At 36.8% G+C, this 17083-nt stretch overlaps 1 protein-coding gene across 1 annotated transcript; it reads right to left on the minus strand.

The window, feature by feature from the left end:
* Positions 1-13858: 13858 nt before the first annotated feature.
* LOC147501498 (cytochrome P450 CYP82D47-like) lies at positions 13859-15769 on the minus strand. The gene is made up of 2 exons (XM_086606564.1): positions 14977-15769; positions 13859-14697 (listed from the first exon to the last, which is right to left on the minus strand). The coding sequence occupies exons 1-2, from the start codon at positions 15730-15732 to the stop codon at positions 14074-14076; spliced, it is 1380 nt and encodes a 459-aa protein (XP_086462690.1). The 5' UTR covers positions 15733-15769; the 3' UTR covers positions 13859-14073.
* Positions 15770-17083: the final 1314 nt, after the last annotated feature.

Raw genomic sequence — 17083 nt, forward strand, 5'->3', positions numbered from 1 at the left:
TTGACGATTATAACTTGAACCAACCAAATGCATGCTAATATCGGCTTGAATGGAGACGGGGTGTAATTAGGACATTAAGAGGTGTTACTTTGAGATTAGTTATTCATGCACTCTTAGTCATGTCGACAAATGCATCCAATGGTGTTTCGAAATCAAAGCCTTGTAGCAAATGTGCTAATGCCAAGTGCACCATAAGTAGCACAAGCGAGATTCCTAGGCAGGATCGTCTACCAGACCCACAAGGAATGAGTTCAAAATGTTGGCCCCTAACGTCAACATTTGCTTGATCAGTGAGAAACATTTCTGGTTGAAACTCACTAGGATTGCACCATATGCATGGGTCTCGTTGAATATTCCATATATTTGTTATCAACTGGGGTGTGGTAGCTAGCGATGGTGCAGTCCTTAATGGACTCATGTGGTGTGGATAGTGGAGCAGCTGGGTAGAGAAGCAATGTTTCCTTGACAATTGCTTGGAGGTACACAAGTTTCACTATATCTGATTCATCTACTTGTGTATCTTTTCCAACATGAGTGTCAATTTCAGCTTGGGCCCTCTTCAAAATATGCCGGTTGTGCAGTAGTAATGAGAGGGTCATGTCAAGGTGAACATTGTGGTATCCGTCCTAGGGCGGTCAATGGTCCGGTTCTTAGTGTTGTAAGAACTAAGACTATTTAATTTTGCAGTTCCGATTTTTGTTTCGGTTCTTAAAATTGTGAAACTTTACCATAACCACTGGTTTCTAGCGGGTATTTCCGGTTCCGGGTTTTAAGAAATTCACTATTTACACACATTTTTTATTGGTCTTATTAAAAAAATGTGTACTAAAAACACAAAAATACCGCATGAACGAGTCGGTTTTCAACTATTGATATAAGTAATTATGTCATTCAATAATAAAATTAGTAAAACCATATATTTAAAGTTGTAAGTTATATTTTTATATTATTTATAACATTAAATACTAGAAAAATACATATTACACTAATAAATATAATTTAGTAATATATAAAATGAACGTTTTGAGTTTTTATATATTTTATTTAGATATTTTTATGTTAAAAGTACGATACATCCGGTTATGGTCCGGTTCTTTTGTTTAAAAAACCATTCGGTTCCAGTTCTATATGGTTTGGTTTTTTAGTACCCATTTTTCAATAGTTTCTAAAATTAGGAACCGTAACCATGATTTTTTCTATAGTTTCGGTTCCGATTTTGGTTAAACGGGTACCCATTGACACCCTTAATCCGTCCCACCCAACAACATAGTCTGCATAAACTCTAAGAAATGTAGGCAGATTATTTAGAGATTACGGCCCAAGAACATAGCCCAATAATAATTTCGCCATAAGTCCAAAACCAGACAGATGTCATCACACTCATCATTTTTTACTTATTTATTTCGCTCAATGACACATTTTTGTTAATAATTTTTGCTCAAAGACAAGCTGGGCTGACACCACCATATGAAAATTTAAATTTAAATTTACATATGAAAATATAAATTTACATAGTATTTTACATATTAAAATTTAAATGTACATAGCGGCGTCGTCGAGCCGTGTTTTTGGACTTAAGGCAAAATTAAAATTCAAGTGGACTTAGGGCAATTTTTTTTTAAAAATTGAGCTCTCAGTTGAACACATATTGTTCATACCTATTTTGGGTATGGACAATCAGTAAGAACACCTATTGAAATATAAACAATGATTGTTTAGGCATCAATATGGTATAAACAATCATTGTTCATACATTAATATATTGTATAAAGTATGTTCACCTATTTTTGATATGAACAATCATTAATTATTGTTCATATATCAACATAAAGTATGAATACTCATTATTCATAGCAAAACGACAAAAAAAAATCGAAAAATATTTATTTCAAATTCGGACTATTTGTCTTTATCGATTATTTTCACTCGAAAATAGTCTTTGAGAGCGATTTAAAAAAAAAAAAAAAAAAAAACCAATTGTGATAATTATTTTCACTCGAAATAGGACTTGGGACCAATTTCTTCTCGTGTGTTTGCTTAACGTTGTTCAAGACTGAAAGTCCACACTCTACACTTATTATTGACAACAGCAATGAAAAAGACGCGCCCGCGACCCAATGACTTAATTCAGTTGATTGGTGTGCATCCTTAGCTTAGAAGGTTACGAGTTCTAGTCTTTTCTCTGTCCATTAGTGCGGAGCTTTACAAACTCTTAAGAGCATCATCAACACGTTTTTAAATTTCGTTGTGACACATCATCATTTTTAGGAAGCAAAAATTTCTAAAACGAAGGGTTGAAACAATGCGGGTTGGTTAAATTTTGTTAAAAAAATTTAAACGGGTCAAGTTGTCCCGTCCCACTCCAAATTATTTTGAAACGGGAGTAGTTGTCCCGTGCACTCTATTAGCCCATTTTATTTGAAAACGCGCGAACAATGTTCCAGTAACATTTGCCCCGCAAGAACTCACCAACATAACTCAAAATCCAAACCTTCAATCACCCAATAAAAATTCGATTTTCAACCAAATTTGTTTTTGTTTTTTGCAATGGATCAACGTCGTCGAGCTGGACGTAAGAAGACTATTATACGTGGCTCGGGGAGTTCAAATCCTCCGGAAAATGAGAGTGAACTCGTATCGGAAAATGATTTCAATTTTCCACAGAGATTGAGTATTGTTGATCATCCGACATTGGATCCCGATCCAGACATGCATGTTTCGTGTTTATATAACACTGACGGAGTAAGTATGAGTTTATGAACGTTGTTCAATTGATTTTGATTTAAAATCGTGTTTAAAATTTAACGTATACTAACTGTTTGATTAAATGCCTCAACGTATAGAAAATGAGTTCGACGAGATGGAGATGTGCAATGCCGAGTATTAAAGACTTCTTGAGTCATCTAGTGGAAAGAGGGGAGGAAATGGAGCACGTAAAAGCTCGAATTTTGGGAACACCTTTTGGTCCATTGATATCGCGGTAATGAAAGATTCGGACCGATCGTCCAATCGATATTTGCATTGGCGGAACGATGGTGGCACACCATGCACACTTTTCACCTTCCATGTGGTGAGATTGGTATCACACCACTTGACTTTACAATGCTAACGGGTTTAAGTGTGGCCGAGAAGAAGCTATTTTTGTTTGATTCAAGTATCGAAGATGATTTTGAAAGGTTGAAGACTCTACTTGCCTTCGTTGTTTGATGTTGAAGGTATACTTGTTTCGAGAAATATGGATGGCGATACATTTTGAACCCAGACATTAATCGAGAAAAATTCATGCACCGATTGAGTATTGAATATTGTTTAGAACATGAAGTTGACGCCTATATTTGGACCCAAACTCTGCGGAGGAGGATGAGTTTATCGATTTTTTGTTATATTTTTTGGGCCAAGTTGGTTTTACAACAGAAAATCTGGGGTTCAAAGCTAGTTGGTTAACGCCTTTGGTAGACCTTGATAGCTTGGAAGATTTTGATTGGGGAGGTGCTTTCATGGCACATTTATATACAGGGCTTGATTTGTTTGTACAAACAAATCAAATGGGGAAGCAATGCAACGGAATTACTTGGATACTACAGGTAATTCAATAGGATTTAACTTTTAAGATATAAGCTTTTATTTTGTTAGTTAAATATTATATAATTTAAATTAATTAGATACACTTTCATTTGATTATTTCAGTACTGGTGTAACGCCCGTATTTTTAAAATACATTTTTTATCTAATTATTAATTATTTATTTATTTATTTTCAAAATTCGTCTGATTGGACTCGGGATACGTGGGCCTGGTTTTGGGCCCGAGTCGGTGTTGGGCTTGGGTTTCGGACCCAAGTATATAAACACATTTTTTCTAGAAAATAGGGTTCCCGGAGAATAGAATATATTAAAAATGGAGGCAGAGCTTAAAGCCGGATTTCGGAGGTGGAGCGACGGCTCCCTACTTCGAGAAATTCGTAGGAGCTGTTCAGGTGAGTAGTTATTTTGCTATTTCACCGAATTTATGTTTTTCTCGCGGTATTGATACTCGCTCATTATCCGTGGTATTGGAATTCGGTCATCCGTTTTATTAAACTTTATTGAATTTCGATTTGAATTTAATCATCGAACCGTTAAATTGGGTAAACCGTTAAGCTTTGAACAAAGAAAGCTGGTGAGCGCCAATGGCGCTCCCGTCCGTCCGTATCGCGGATCAAGTAAACCGTGATGGGATGGGTTGGTTGAAATCGGTGGTTAGAATGTCGATGGATTGGGTGTGGTCGTAAAGCTCGCGACCGCTTCATCACCATGGCGCGAGCTCTGAAATCGTTTTGTTTCCGAAATCGTTTTTGTTTGTTGATTGTTTTGATGTTGGTTGTTGAGGTTTGGTTGGGGGTTGGCGGAAGTGCTGTTGGAGCTCGGTAGAGGGCGTCCAGGGCTGCCAAAGACACAACCAAGAAATCGCCAGTAATAGTTTATGTAACTATTAGTGTTGGGTTTTTTTCGTTTTTGATTGTGGATGATTGGGTTGATGGTTGGTTTTGGGTGTGTGAGGGTTGTGTGAGGCTGTCGATTAGAGCTTGGTGGAAGCCATTAATGGCGGTCGGAATATTCTCAGATCTAGTTTTGGGCGATATGTTGAATTTAAGAATTAGAGTTATTATCTTTGTTAAAGTGGTAGGGGTTTCTAGGAGGATCAAAACCGTGTGTTTGAAATGGGTGGGCGATCGGAGTTTGTGGTGGCCGGATTTTGGTGGTGGTGGAGGAGAATGGGTGAAGAAGACCGCTGACGGCTTGGGCTTGGGCACAGGTCGGTTTAACTTTTGGGCCGGTCCTAATTTCATTTGTTGCTTGGGCGAAATGTTTAAGTTTTTTGGGCGGTTTGTTTTAGTTGTATGGGCCAAATTCTATTAGCTATTTGGGCCGGTTTTGTTTTAATTTGTGGACCGGTTAGCTTAAATTGATGGGCGAACCATTTGTGTGTTGGACCGGTTTAATTAGTTTCCTTTGGGCCCGATCACTTAACCTGCTTTGGCCAATTTATAATATTGCTTGGGACCGATCCATAAGACTTAAAATAGATCTATATGGGTCTTCCAATGTTTTAGACTTCACGGGTTCAAAGGTTTGGGCTAGACCGGTTGGGCCTAACCATGACCTTAGTCATGAGCTCATGAGCCATACACTTTTGCCTTTAGCCACTTGAACCATGATTATGACCACGAACCTGTTGTGAACACCTTAAACGATAGTTTGACTTTGATAACGATAACTTCAACCATGACGTGTTGATTTTGACGTTGACCATGATGTGTTGACTTTGACCATGATGGGTTGACTTTGATTTTGATCATGATGTGTTGACTTTGACCATGATGGGTTGACTTTGATTTTGACCATGATGTGTTGACTTTGACCATGATGTGTTGACTTTGACCATGATGTGTTGACTCTGGCTTTGACCATGATGTGTTGACTTTGACCATGATGGGTTGACTTTGATTTTGACCATGATGTGTTGACTTTGACTTTGACCATGACGTGTTGACTTTGGCTTTGACCGTCGACCGTTGACTTTGACATTTGACCGTTTGACTTTGACCGTTGACTGTGAATGTTGACTTTTCTAGTTTTTTCACATATTGGACTATATGGATAAATATAGAAATAAAATGTTGTCGATATTATATAACTTGGTTTGTCATTATCTAATTTAGATTTGACGTGAGTAGTGTGTAAAGCATATATATATATTGGGCTTTGATTGTGGACCGTGGATTTTTTATTTGTGATCGCTTTATGTGTATATTATATGGACACATATAATAATAAAATGCTGTGGAAGCTAGTATATATGTGGTTGTCAATATCTAAGAAAGATTTGACCTTGATGTTATGTATTTTTGACACGTGACGATATTGAGATGTTAGGAGATATTATATTCCTAATACGTTATAATAAAAATGTATGCGATACGTTGAAGCATTGTGACATAATATAATATGTTGAGATAGTTATATTATTGCAATACCATGGAAAAATGTATATACACTCCATTATTTTATATGTGAGATGCTAATATAGTATTGGTGAATATTTGCCCACGGGAGTGTGGTGTAGTGCAATAATATATTGGCACGTGAAAGAATGAAAATGGTTATGAGGTAACTGAGATATGTCTATGTATTGTGGCTTAGTGCAATAAGGTAATTGACCGCACGCAGATAGTAGAAATGCTTATGAGTCATAAACGTTTGACACCCGAATAAATTACGAACGAAAATCCTAGAACCCGACTACCACAACTCATGAGATTTGCCTTGTGTGGGCTTATGTGATATGATTGACCCATGTGTTGGGTGTATATATAAGATGTGATTGACCCATGTGTTGGGCAATCGTGAAGCCGAATAGTGGCTTGATATATTCCGTTCGCAAAATAGAAATCGATGATGCAATATTTTATGCCGAATAGTGGCGGTCTTACATAGATTTGGCTTCCGTGTGAGGATTTACTCAGTGTGCCGCGGCATCCCGCCAGGTGGTTACGCACGGAGTGGCTCATTATGTAAAGGGAGGCATGTGGATGTACATGTTCAAGCGTTGGGTAGCGATTGTGGTAGCCGGGAAACTAGGTAAGACATAGATACGACGTGATTTTAGGGACACACAAAGAAAGCCCGAAATAATCTAATTATGGTAATATGTTTGGTTGGTTATTTGTTTAGTTAGAACCTAAAGCCTCGATGGAGGAACTACATGCCTTATTTATGATCGCGATAATATGTTGTGTTTAGTAGTGGGAAGTTAAGGCGCCTCAGTGGAGGAAATACCTGCCTTAGTTATTGTACTTGAGTATGTTATATTAGTCGTTGAAAGTTAAGGCGCCTCGGTGGAGGAACTAACTGCCTTGTGGATTGTGTATATATATGTATAAGTATATTTATATTTTAGGGCTACTCACACCAAAGATTGTTTATAATGCCGACCCGATTTGCATGTTTGCTTATCGGGTGTGTTCATCCAATGAACATAGTTGATAAGTTTTGACAGGTTTAGTGTTGAAGAAGGTTGGGCTGCTTGTGGTTTGCATTAAGCGTTACATCTCCTGATCGCTTTTGTTTTTCCTTGAGGTGATATAGCTTTTCGCCTAGACAATGTTTTTGTATTCTCATTTGTATATTTTAATTAAAGAGTTATTGAAAAGAGATTTGTAACCTAATCTTAATTGGGAATTTTGTAATGAAGAGGACTTATGTATAATTGAAATTTTTATTGGTTTTAATTATCCGCATATTTTAAACTGTTTATGGGTTTTGGAAGTGGAGAGTCGTCACACCCTGGAGATCAAGAGTCGGGGACAAATAATGTTTTTCCAATTCTCGTCAAATTGGGTGTGACAACCGGTGGTATGAGTATTTGGCTTGCTTAAACCCTATAATCGAAAGAGGATTGGGATAAGGACTTATGGCCTCGCCTCGGGGGATGGGCTGTTTTTGTCATGCTAGATTAAAAGATGAGGTCCATAATGATCTTCAAGCCGCTAGGATCCAAATAGAGAGACGAAAAGTATGAAATCTATTGTTTGAGTCCGTGGCAAGGTTCTCAATTTGAGAATATGCATATCCGTCGAAGATAGTACTCTAATGTCGTTAAAAGATTCAAATTGCAAGCCCCGATATACGCAGCTTGGTTCCTTGGAGATAGGGTGACTATGCAAACCATTGGATATACATATATTCCTGCTCCCCCCCACCCATATACGCGTGCCATGAATGTTTCGTGAGAATTTGATTGAACGGTATCGCGTTGAGAGTGCGTGGCGTGTTTTACAGATTATGTTGATGTGAACTCCAGTCTTGATTATGAGACTTATTGGGAAAATTTCTAGGGAAAGCCTATCTCAAGGGTCCATCAGATAGAGGTGCAAACATGGATGTCGAACTAGTCGAAGAGTTTTAGGCGAGACGTCCAATTCCTTAACCCAAGTTCCACAAGAACATCCGAGTATATCATGGTTATACACCCCCACCTAGTGATCCATATGACCCATGGTCATACCGCTGTTAGTTCTCGGGGAATGGAGACCACATTTCACTTGGAGCGTCCGTGCTTGTACTGATCTACAACGCTTTAATGAGGTATATTTCTATTTCATTATGTTAATTTAAACACACTATGTATATTTAACTTATATACAATATTGACACAATGCAGAAACGATGAAAGGCAAATCAACCAGGGGCTTCGAGCTAGTTTAATTGAGCACACTCAACAAGATATGGCTATTTAGGATTTAAGAACTAAAGCAAAGAGCAAACTGAGCCGTGGGATGGGATTTGAGATGACAAAACGAATTGGAAGCCTTGGTAATTTTATTATATGTTTTACATTTTCATTTTTTTTTTTTTAATATATATTCAATTTTATATTTTAATTGCATTGTGTTGATGTTTCGAGAATTGCTACCGATATCATGCAACAAAACAAAGGTTCTAATAAGAGAGGCTTAAAACGGAGAGGGAGTGGCCGTCGCAGGCGGTGCTTCATAGTGTTATATTGCACTATTTTGTAATAATTTAGTTATGTCATTGTTTTTGTTGTTGGTTGTTGGTTGTTGTTATTTTTTTAGGGTTTGAAATGTGTTTTGAGAATCTTAACGAGGTTTAGGTATATGAATTATGTTGATTAAACAAAGGAGGCTATGTCCAATTTTTTTTATGCATTAAATTAATTATTACATTACGTTAATTTAAATTTAAGACATTACGTTAATTATTACTTAGAATCTATACATGCTTTTTATTATGTAGACAAAGAAATTCTCATGTGAACAATCAAGCCCATGTGAACGTGACTAATAAGCCCATGGGCCTCAATTTATTATTCTTCCAATCAATTTATATCCGTTGGCATTATTCCCAAGGGGGGATCAATTTATATCCGTTGGCATTTATTCCCAACGGATATATTTCTATCCATTGGGCCTTTGCATATATATTCAAAGTCATTTTCATTCCTCACTTCAACTTTCTCATTTTCATTCTCTAATATTTCAACTTCAACTACCAATATGGGGGATCAAATATTGTCCACATTTCTACACTTGAGATTTGTCAAATGGTGTAAGGAAGTTGGTCATTACGCTTACTTCATGTCCATACATTAACATCAAATGCCCAAACCCCTCGAATGCAACGGCATAATGATAGTGGTCATAACTATCAATGATGATGGAACATTAGAAGACAAACTTCTAAAAAGTGTGATGTTGATGATTGTCCCTCAAATATCAACATCTATCATTCAAAAGGTTGACATACCTTGTATGTCATTTTGCAAGGAAGCGATGATTTCTGCCCTAGGTGTGGCTTTGTCGCGATCAATGCAATCCTTCAATGTAATATTTGTATTTTGTTTAATTCCCTAGTGTATTGTCTTTAATTGTTTTGCATGTGTTTTAAGTCCGTAGAATTTTATAAGATGTTTTTGTGTTTTTATTTCAAATTAAGTTGTAATGTTTTTCATTTCTAGTTGAGTTGATTTGTTTTTAATTTCAACTTATAAACAAACACATTTTTTCAAGAAAATATACTTTCATTAAAACAAAATACAATTTTATTTAAAGAAAAACATACACGTAAACAATAAAAATAGATTACAACATAAAATTTAAATAAATTAGTGCGCTTAAAACATAATCTAATACCACCCAAATACATGTTTCAGGCCCAACGGATTACAAAAGCGACACGGTACACAATTTTTTGCAAATCTTCTCAAATCGTTCAGGCCCAACGGTACAAAAGCCCAACGGTATAATTTTTGTAAATCTTCTAAAATCGTTCAGGCCCAACAGTGCAAAAGCCCAATGGTAATAAAGCCCAAAGGTACAAAATCGAACTATTTGAATTTTTTAATAAAAAAAAACAAAAAAAATTTGGACGGCTAAAGTAGTCCCGTCCCACTCTTAGGACGGGTCAAGTTTTTCCATGCACACCATTTCTATTTTCTTAACCAATTTGACTCAAGTTTTGACAATTCTTATAATATAAACGATAATTTGACAACGCGTTGGTGATTAAAATTGCTATAAACATTGTCAACTGTCACATTGAAAATCAAAAATAACAACGCGTTGATGATGCTCTAAGAAAAAGACAAAACATACTTGTCATAGAAATATCGAACTAGGACTTCACTAATTGTATGGTTCATTTCAACTTTATTTCAACGTTTTGATTCCTCATTCAAGAAAGAGGAACATCACTATTTTCAGCGACTGATTATTCAAAGTTTTGCTGCTGCACCTTCATCTTCATTTTCTACAAACTAATTATTTATAAATATTCAATGGTATAGTGGTATGACTGGATTGACCGCCGAAGTGCCTAACAAAAATGGTAAGTGTGCCAAAAGCCATAAGAAAAGAGTATTTGGATAACGTTGGCTTTCATTGTAATATATACGGATATGTATCTCTATGTAAATCAATAATTGTGACTTTTGACACATCAATAGATCCAAATAGTTAGTCAAATAAGTGGGTCCATCTAGCATCATTGGTAATTTTTACGTGCGATTATATTTCACCAGCTTTCTTCCAACTTTTGATTTGATTGACCGGATGCTCTAATCGTTATCTTATATAACGTGTGTTATGCTTGGAATTTCCATTGTATAGTAGGTTATAGGTGACCCCTGTACAGCTCTTAATAAAGTTTTGCTAATTTACATTCCACGATGTCAATAACGTCAGTGATTTTGAAGATAAAATCAAATTAAAGCATCAATGATAATCACACATGTTGGAATATGGTAGGTGTTTTCCAAATCAGTGCACCGGGCCGACGATATTCCAACATGATGTTTTGAAGTTCTCTTGATGAACACTTGACATTTCATTGTAAATAATTCTCAAAGATAGTAAGATATGAAAATAGGATTAAGAATAGTCAAACATTAATCCACTGAAGAACAATGCACCCAACTTCTGAACACAGAGTCGAGATCTCTAGTAGGAGATTTCATGGATCCCTTGTACCCTCCATAATTAATCCATTGAGGAAATGGAAATGCTTCCCAGCAGACCACCACCCAAAAAGATAAAACATTGACTTAGTGATTTCTAGAACCGTCGCTAGCTTGTCATTCTTGTTTCCGACTCCTGCTGTGCTAACATATCATTTTCCGGCCATCATCATTGCAGGGGGTTTTCTGAGTATCCCACGATCCCCTACTGGACCGTGTGATGCAGGGAGGATAGGTGTGATTAGAATGAGAAAAGGATGATGATGGAACTTGGGTTGAACCAATATACAGCTGCCTACGTATCTCCTATAACTTAGAAGAATCAAACCCAATGCGCGTAGTTCATGATAATCACCACCGTTTGTGAGTTCCCTTACTTCCCTCTTGGGACTCTGCTTTCTATTAAGAGTCACTCTATTAGGAAGTCCGAATCTTGGTGCGAGTTCCCTCCTTGATTGTGATAACCCTTCTCTAAATAGAAAGTTATCCCTAAGGGGCAATTCTCACGATATGCCTCCTTGATTCTTTCCTTATCATTGAGGACGGCCTTCTCATGTTTCCTAGCGGCTTGGAGAACACTCTTATTTGGAGGCGGTTCGTCACATGACATTAAGGTCACGTGATGAGCACGAGGTTGCTTACACCATACCTGATCCGGTAGTCCTCATCTCGTAATGAGGATACGTAGCCTTGAGGTATTTCCTCACCACGTGTCACCCGGACAGTAGCGGGAAATCCCCCTACAATCATGACCACTAAATTGAATATTAAGGTCTTCAAACCATTTCTTCATCTCTACTATAACTGGTTGTACTTGACCTCCTTGGTTACTAATACAAAGTTTGTTCAAGTCTTTGATGCAAATGTCCACCTCAGTTGTCCAAAAATGTTTCAACATTTTAGGGCTTTCTTCCAACTGCGTAGACCAAATCATTTAGATTGTCCAAACACTCTAATCTTTGTCTTGTAAGTATGTGCACTGCTTGGAATTTCCATTGTACTGTATAGTAGGTGACCCCTGTACATCTCTTGAAAAAACTTTGCTAACCTACATTCCACTCTTGGTGTCAATAACATCTATGATACTTGTGATGGAATCATTGAAGCATAAAAAATGATCACATATGAAAGTAGGACTAAGAGCACTATGCCTATTATAGATTTATTTCCTAGCTAGTGCTGTTATTATATGTAGCAAAATTCTAGTTAGTATGTGATATTTTGTCATGAAATCTGTAACATCATATATTTGTTACAGATGTTATTGATACGTACTATTACTCTTTAGCCAAAAAAAAAAATGGAACTAAGAACCACTAGAACACCGTTCAAAAGTTATCTCAGTGATTACTACTACATTTCAAAGATACTAAGATGTAAATATTGGACCATGCTTAAGATGTTTATCTCGTTAGTGTGTTAAGTGAGATAAACACAAATAATATAAGAGGAGAAGTTTATGTAAGATTATAATCTTCTAATGTAAGTAAGGGTATGCCTAACCCTATTAATCCTTTAAATATATATATATTGGACCATGAATGTTCATGGAACCAGAATATTGGTCAAACAATGCTTAAGAAATCTCTTATTGAACACAAATGTTGCATTTTGAGTTTTGACGTAATGATCTAAAAATACAATGTACTTTGTTGTTTATTACATTAAATACAATGTATTTTTTTTCTTGACTAAAAATATATTATACTTTCATTTTTTTACCATCAATACAATCCGTCAAATTTGATTGGACGGCATGTGAATTAGCCGTTAAAAAAAAGTTACTTGAGTTGCATCCCCAACTCTCTTTTCCTATTTGAGCACTTCTTTTCTAATATGACTAAAATGCCATAACATAAAAATACAAGATTGCAACTACAAAAGTGTGATGATATTTTGTTTCATAGTGATTCGTGACCACAAATTGATTCAATTGTGCAAAATTCAAACAACTTTCTCTTTTGCTTTCTCATTTATGAAATTTTCAACAATTTTGTCTGGATTTTTAAGTTTATAAGATGAGGGCATTGGGTAATTTTACTGATCAGGGTAGTACACTGAAGGGGATTGGAGCTTATATTCCTCCGATAAAGAATTTGCAAGGCTCTTATGATTCAAATTAGTAGTGTTCTTCCATCTAAATGAAAGGAGGGTGTTGAATATTGATATCATTTATGGGTATTTCCCGAATTCGATTACGCCTCTGTGAATTGTGAATTGAAAAAGGCGATGAGCAATTGATTCTTAGGGATGACTTTGTTGGAGATATTAGAATTTGTTGTTGTTGACCCCATTGCTTCAATTCCTTCATTGAAAATTACGCTCGAATCGCCATCGGGATGATCCATCTTTAAGGTCTCTGTACAATACAGTGAAGCCTCAATCACATTGTCATTTTTGTGGCAATCTTGATTTGGATCAGTGTTCTAAGTGTTTACTAGCACAACAGTAGATAAATTTTTGTGATCAAAAGCTTGGTTTTCAAATCCTGGAATCAAGATCACCAATTAATTTCTTCTAAGAAACACATCTTGTTTTTATCATATTGATGGATTGCTAAAGGAGTCTATTAAAGAGTTAGGCCGTTCAGCTACTTTTTAGTGTTTCCATTTGTGGCAGTAAAATTTCATTTTGTGAGAGGAGATACTAGTTTTCTATTCTGGTGCATAATGAAAATTCGATTTGCATTCGGGGGTATTTTGGTCATACAAATAAAGTGAGAAGGGGATGGAGCTCAAATAACCTTTTTTAACGGCTAATTCACATGTCGTGCAGTCGAACGGATGGTATTGATCGTAAAAAATTGAAAGTACAATATATTTTTAGACAAGAAAAAAAATACATTATATTTAATGTAAAAAACAACAAAATACATTGTATTTTTAGGTCATTATGTCTTTGAGTTTTTGTCTGTTCCCAACAATACCGTTCTCAAATAAGACATCAAATAAGACATCAAGGCTGCTAATTAAATGGCCCACACAAATCAGTGGCAATATGATCATAATTAGCACGAACTGGTACGTATGATAAGTTCCTCTTCAGAGTAGTAATTGTCTCAATCATAGAGCTTGGAAGAGAGGCGTGGAGTGAGGACGACTTCTAATGGGCTGGCTTTGGATATAGTAGCTCCAACAGTCTCAGTCATATCAACCGGTGTATCCAAAGGTGTTGCCAAATCAAATGCATGAAGTAGACGAGCCAGCGTCAAATGTAGAACCTGAAGAGCAAATAAAATCCCAGGACAGGACCTTCTTCCTGAGCCAAAAGGTATCAATTCAAAATGCTGACCTCTTACGTCTACATCCATGTGACTCGCGATAAATCTCTCTGGTTGAAACTCTAAAGGATCTGACCACACTTGTGGGTCTCGGTGTAGCTTCCAAAGGTTCACTATCACAGTTGTGCCTGATGGGATTCTGTAACCACCTATTGTGCAGTCTTCCATGGACTCATGAGGTACTGACAGTGGAACAGGGGGGTATAACCTTAAAGTTTCCTTCACAATGGCTTGAAGATAAAACAGATTATGAATATCTGATTCGTTAACATGCCTTTCTTTGCCAACGTGAGCATCCAACTCATCCTGAGCTTTTCTTAGCACATGGCGATTATTCAGCAGCAAAGATAGGGCCCAAGTTAGGGTGATCATGGTTGTGTCCGTACCACCTAGAACCATAGCCTACATAAAATCTGAAACCCATCAAGTAAACTGAATATTCCATGACAGAAAATATCCAGAGAACTTTCTTGTCGTACTAAGATAAGAAAGCTAACAATAATGCTAATAAAAAACTTGTAAATTGATTTTTACTGTTTGCTCAGTTACCAAACTTAAATTTCTACATAACAACATTGTATCGAAATTGAATGATCGTGATGTTGATTTTACTGCAATCGTAATTCCATCTGCAAAACTTAAGTAAATTTGTCCAAAATTGTTTGGTTTAGCAATGCTTACCTGGCACGTAGCCTTGATGATGGTATCGTGGTCGTAGCCAGGGAACTCCATACCTTCTAAACTGGATATCATCACATCAATAAAATCTTCATGATCCCCAACATCTGCTGAAAGTTTTCTCTGTCGATGCTCCTGCACCCAACTTCTGAACACAGAGTCGAGATCTCTAGCAGTAGATTTCATGGCTCCCTTGTACCCTCCATAATTAATCCACTGAAGAAATGGAAATGCTTCCATGGCAGCAGACCACCCAAAAAGATAAAGACATTGACTCAGTGCTTTCTGGAACCGCTGCATCTCATTCTTGTCCCCGACCCCTGCTGAGCCAACATATCGTTTCCCAGTCATCATCATGACCACTACATTGAATGTAAGGTCTTCAAACCATTTCTTCATCTCTACTATAACTGGTCGTACTTCAACTCCTTTGTTACTCTTACAAATAAGTTTGTATAAGTCTTTGATGCAAATGTCCACCTCAGTTGTTCGCACATGTTTCAGCTTCTCTAGTTGGCGATTTGATAGAAGCTCCAGTGTAGCAATCTTGCGGATTTCACGCCACAATGGTCCATAAGGGGTGAGCGAGAAGACCGCATAGTTGTAACCCATGTACTTCGCTCCAATGGCGTGTGGACGACTAGCAAGAATCCTGTCGTTCGTAGTAAGACATTCCTTTGCTAGTTCCCAACCACTCACTACTAGCATGCAGCTCCTTCCAAAGCGAATGCTGAAAGCCGGTCCATATTTATCGGACATGGCTCCAAGGAATCGATAGAAGGGATCAGGACCCCTAGCAGATGGAGGTGGCCTATTACGGGCCATGCACCAGCGAGTTCTGGTGCTTCTATTTTTAACCTTTTAAATCTTCTCCACCATAATCTGAGAAAAAACTAAGGCAAAAAGCCACAAAACGGGCTTGTAGCTGGAGAAGAACCATTGGTTGCATGGGGAATTAGAGGAAGAGCTGAAGTGCTCTCTAAAATACTTCTCAAATACAACCTAGGTACATCACCAATCGTTATTAAAAAATGGTTTTCACCTACCTTCACTAAAGATAAATGACAAACTCGATCTTTCAACAATGTTTTAGCTACATTACTTTTTGAACTCGTTCCCAGTCTGTCCAAATACTTGGGCTGAATTATGCCATAATCCATCCTGTATTTTGACCAAGTAGCCGAACTTCATAACAAAAAGACTAACAAAATTGCCAAAATCTCACTAATCTCAAGGCATCATTGCCTGTAAATAATTGCCTACAAGCATATAATTAAGTTAAACAGATACATCTAAAAACAAGGTTTCTAGCTACTGATTTACTAATCTAAAACAGATACATTCAATCATCTATTCTCTGGAATACAGTGAATACTTGATGTCCATTTTCAGCTACTGATTTACTGATAATCAAACTCCATAGCTTGCGTTACTAACTGGATTACTAAGCTAGAAGTCATCCTGGTTTGAGATAAAAGAGTAGCCAAAACAATTTCTTAGCAGTGAGAAACATCTCTGGCTAGAGCTCACAAGGGTTAGACCAATATGCAGAGAAGTCGCAGAATTTTCCATTAACTTACAGTATATCACGCAACGTGAGATTGTGTCCATGGCTGTACCTACTCGAATGACGGTTGCAATTTTTAACAACGTTAAAACATTAAATCTGTTTTCTCATTTCGACTTTTTTAAGGTGTCAGTATAATCCCCTGGTAAGCTTTATACTTGCACAAATTGCAGTAAAAGATCCATCAAATTGGATTCGACTACATACTCAAACTGATCAATAATACACTTCCCCATTGTCTCAACTTAATAACAGTACTAATAAAATTGCCAAATGCATACTGATCAGAAGGCATCTTTGCCGACTTGTAATATTAAACTTTAATAGGTATCAATGTTTTCTAGTCATTCATCCATCTGAACGCTGAAGGTAGCAACAAAATTACAAAAGGAGAAACTGTTTATGAGTGTATCACTATATTTCCTAATTTTAAGCTAGCCAGATCTAGAGGTGAATTGTAAGAATCGACGCGCACCTATTAAAATCCACAATATAAAATATCACAGATCGACAGAATTAAAAATAATAGATAAAGAATTAAAG

Source organism: Coptis chinensis, chromosome 4, assembly GCF_015680905.1.
Source record: "Coptis chinensis isolate HL-2020 chromosome 4, ASM1568090v1, whole genome shotgun sequence".
Lineage (NCBI taxonomy): Eukaryota > Viridiplantae > Streptophyta > Magnoliopsida > Ranunculales > Ranunculaceae > Coptis > Coptis chinensis.

Coding starts and splice junctions, on each gene's coding strand:
- LOC147501498 (XM_086606564.1), bottom strand. CDS start 15,732: ATGTCCGATAAATATGGACCGGCTTTCAGCATTCGCTTTGGAAGGAGC. Junction 14,698..14,976: donor TCATCAAGGCTACGTGCCAG/GTAAGCATTGCT, acceptor GATTTTATGTAG/GCTATGGTTCTAGGTGGTAC.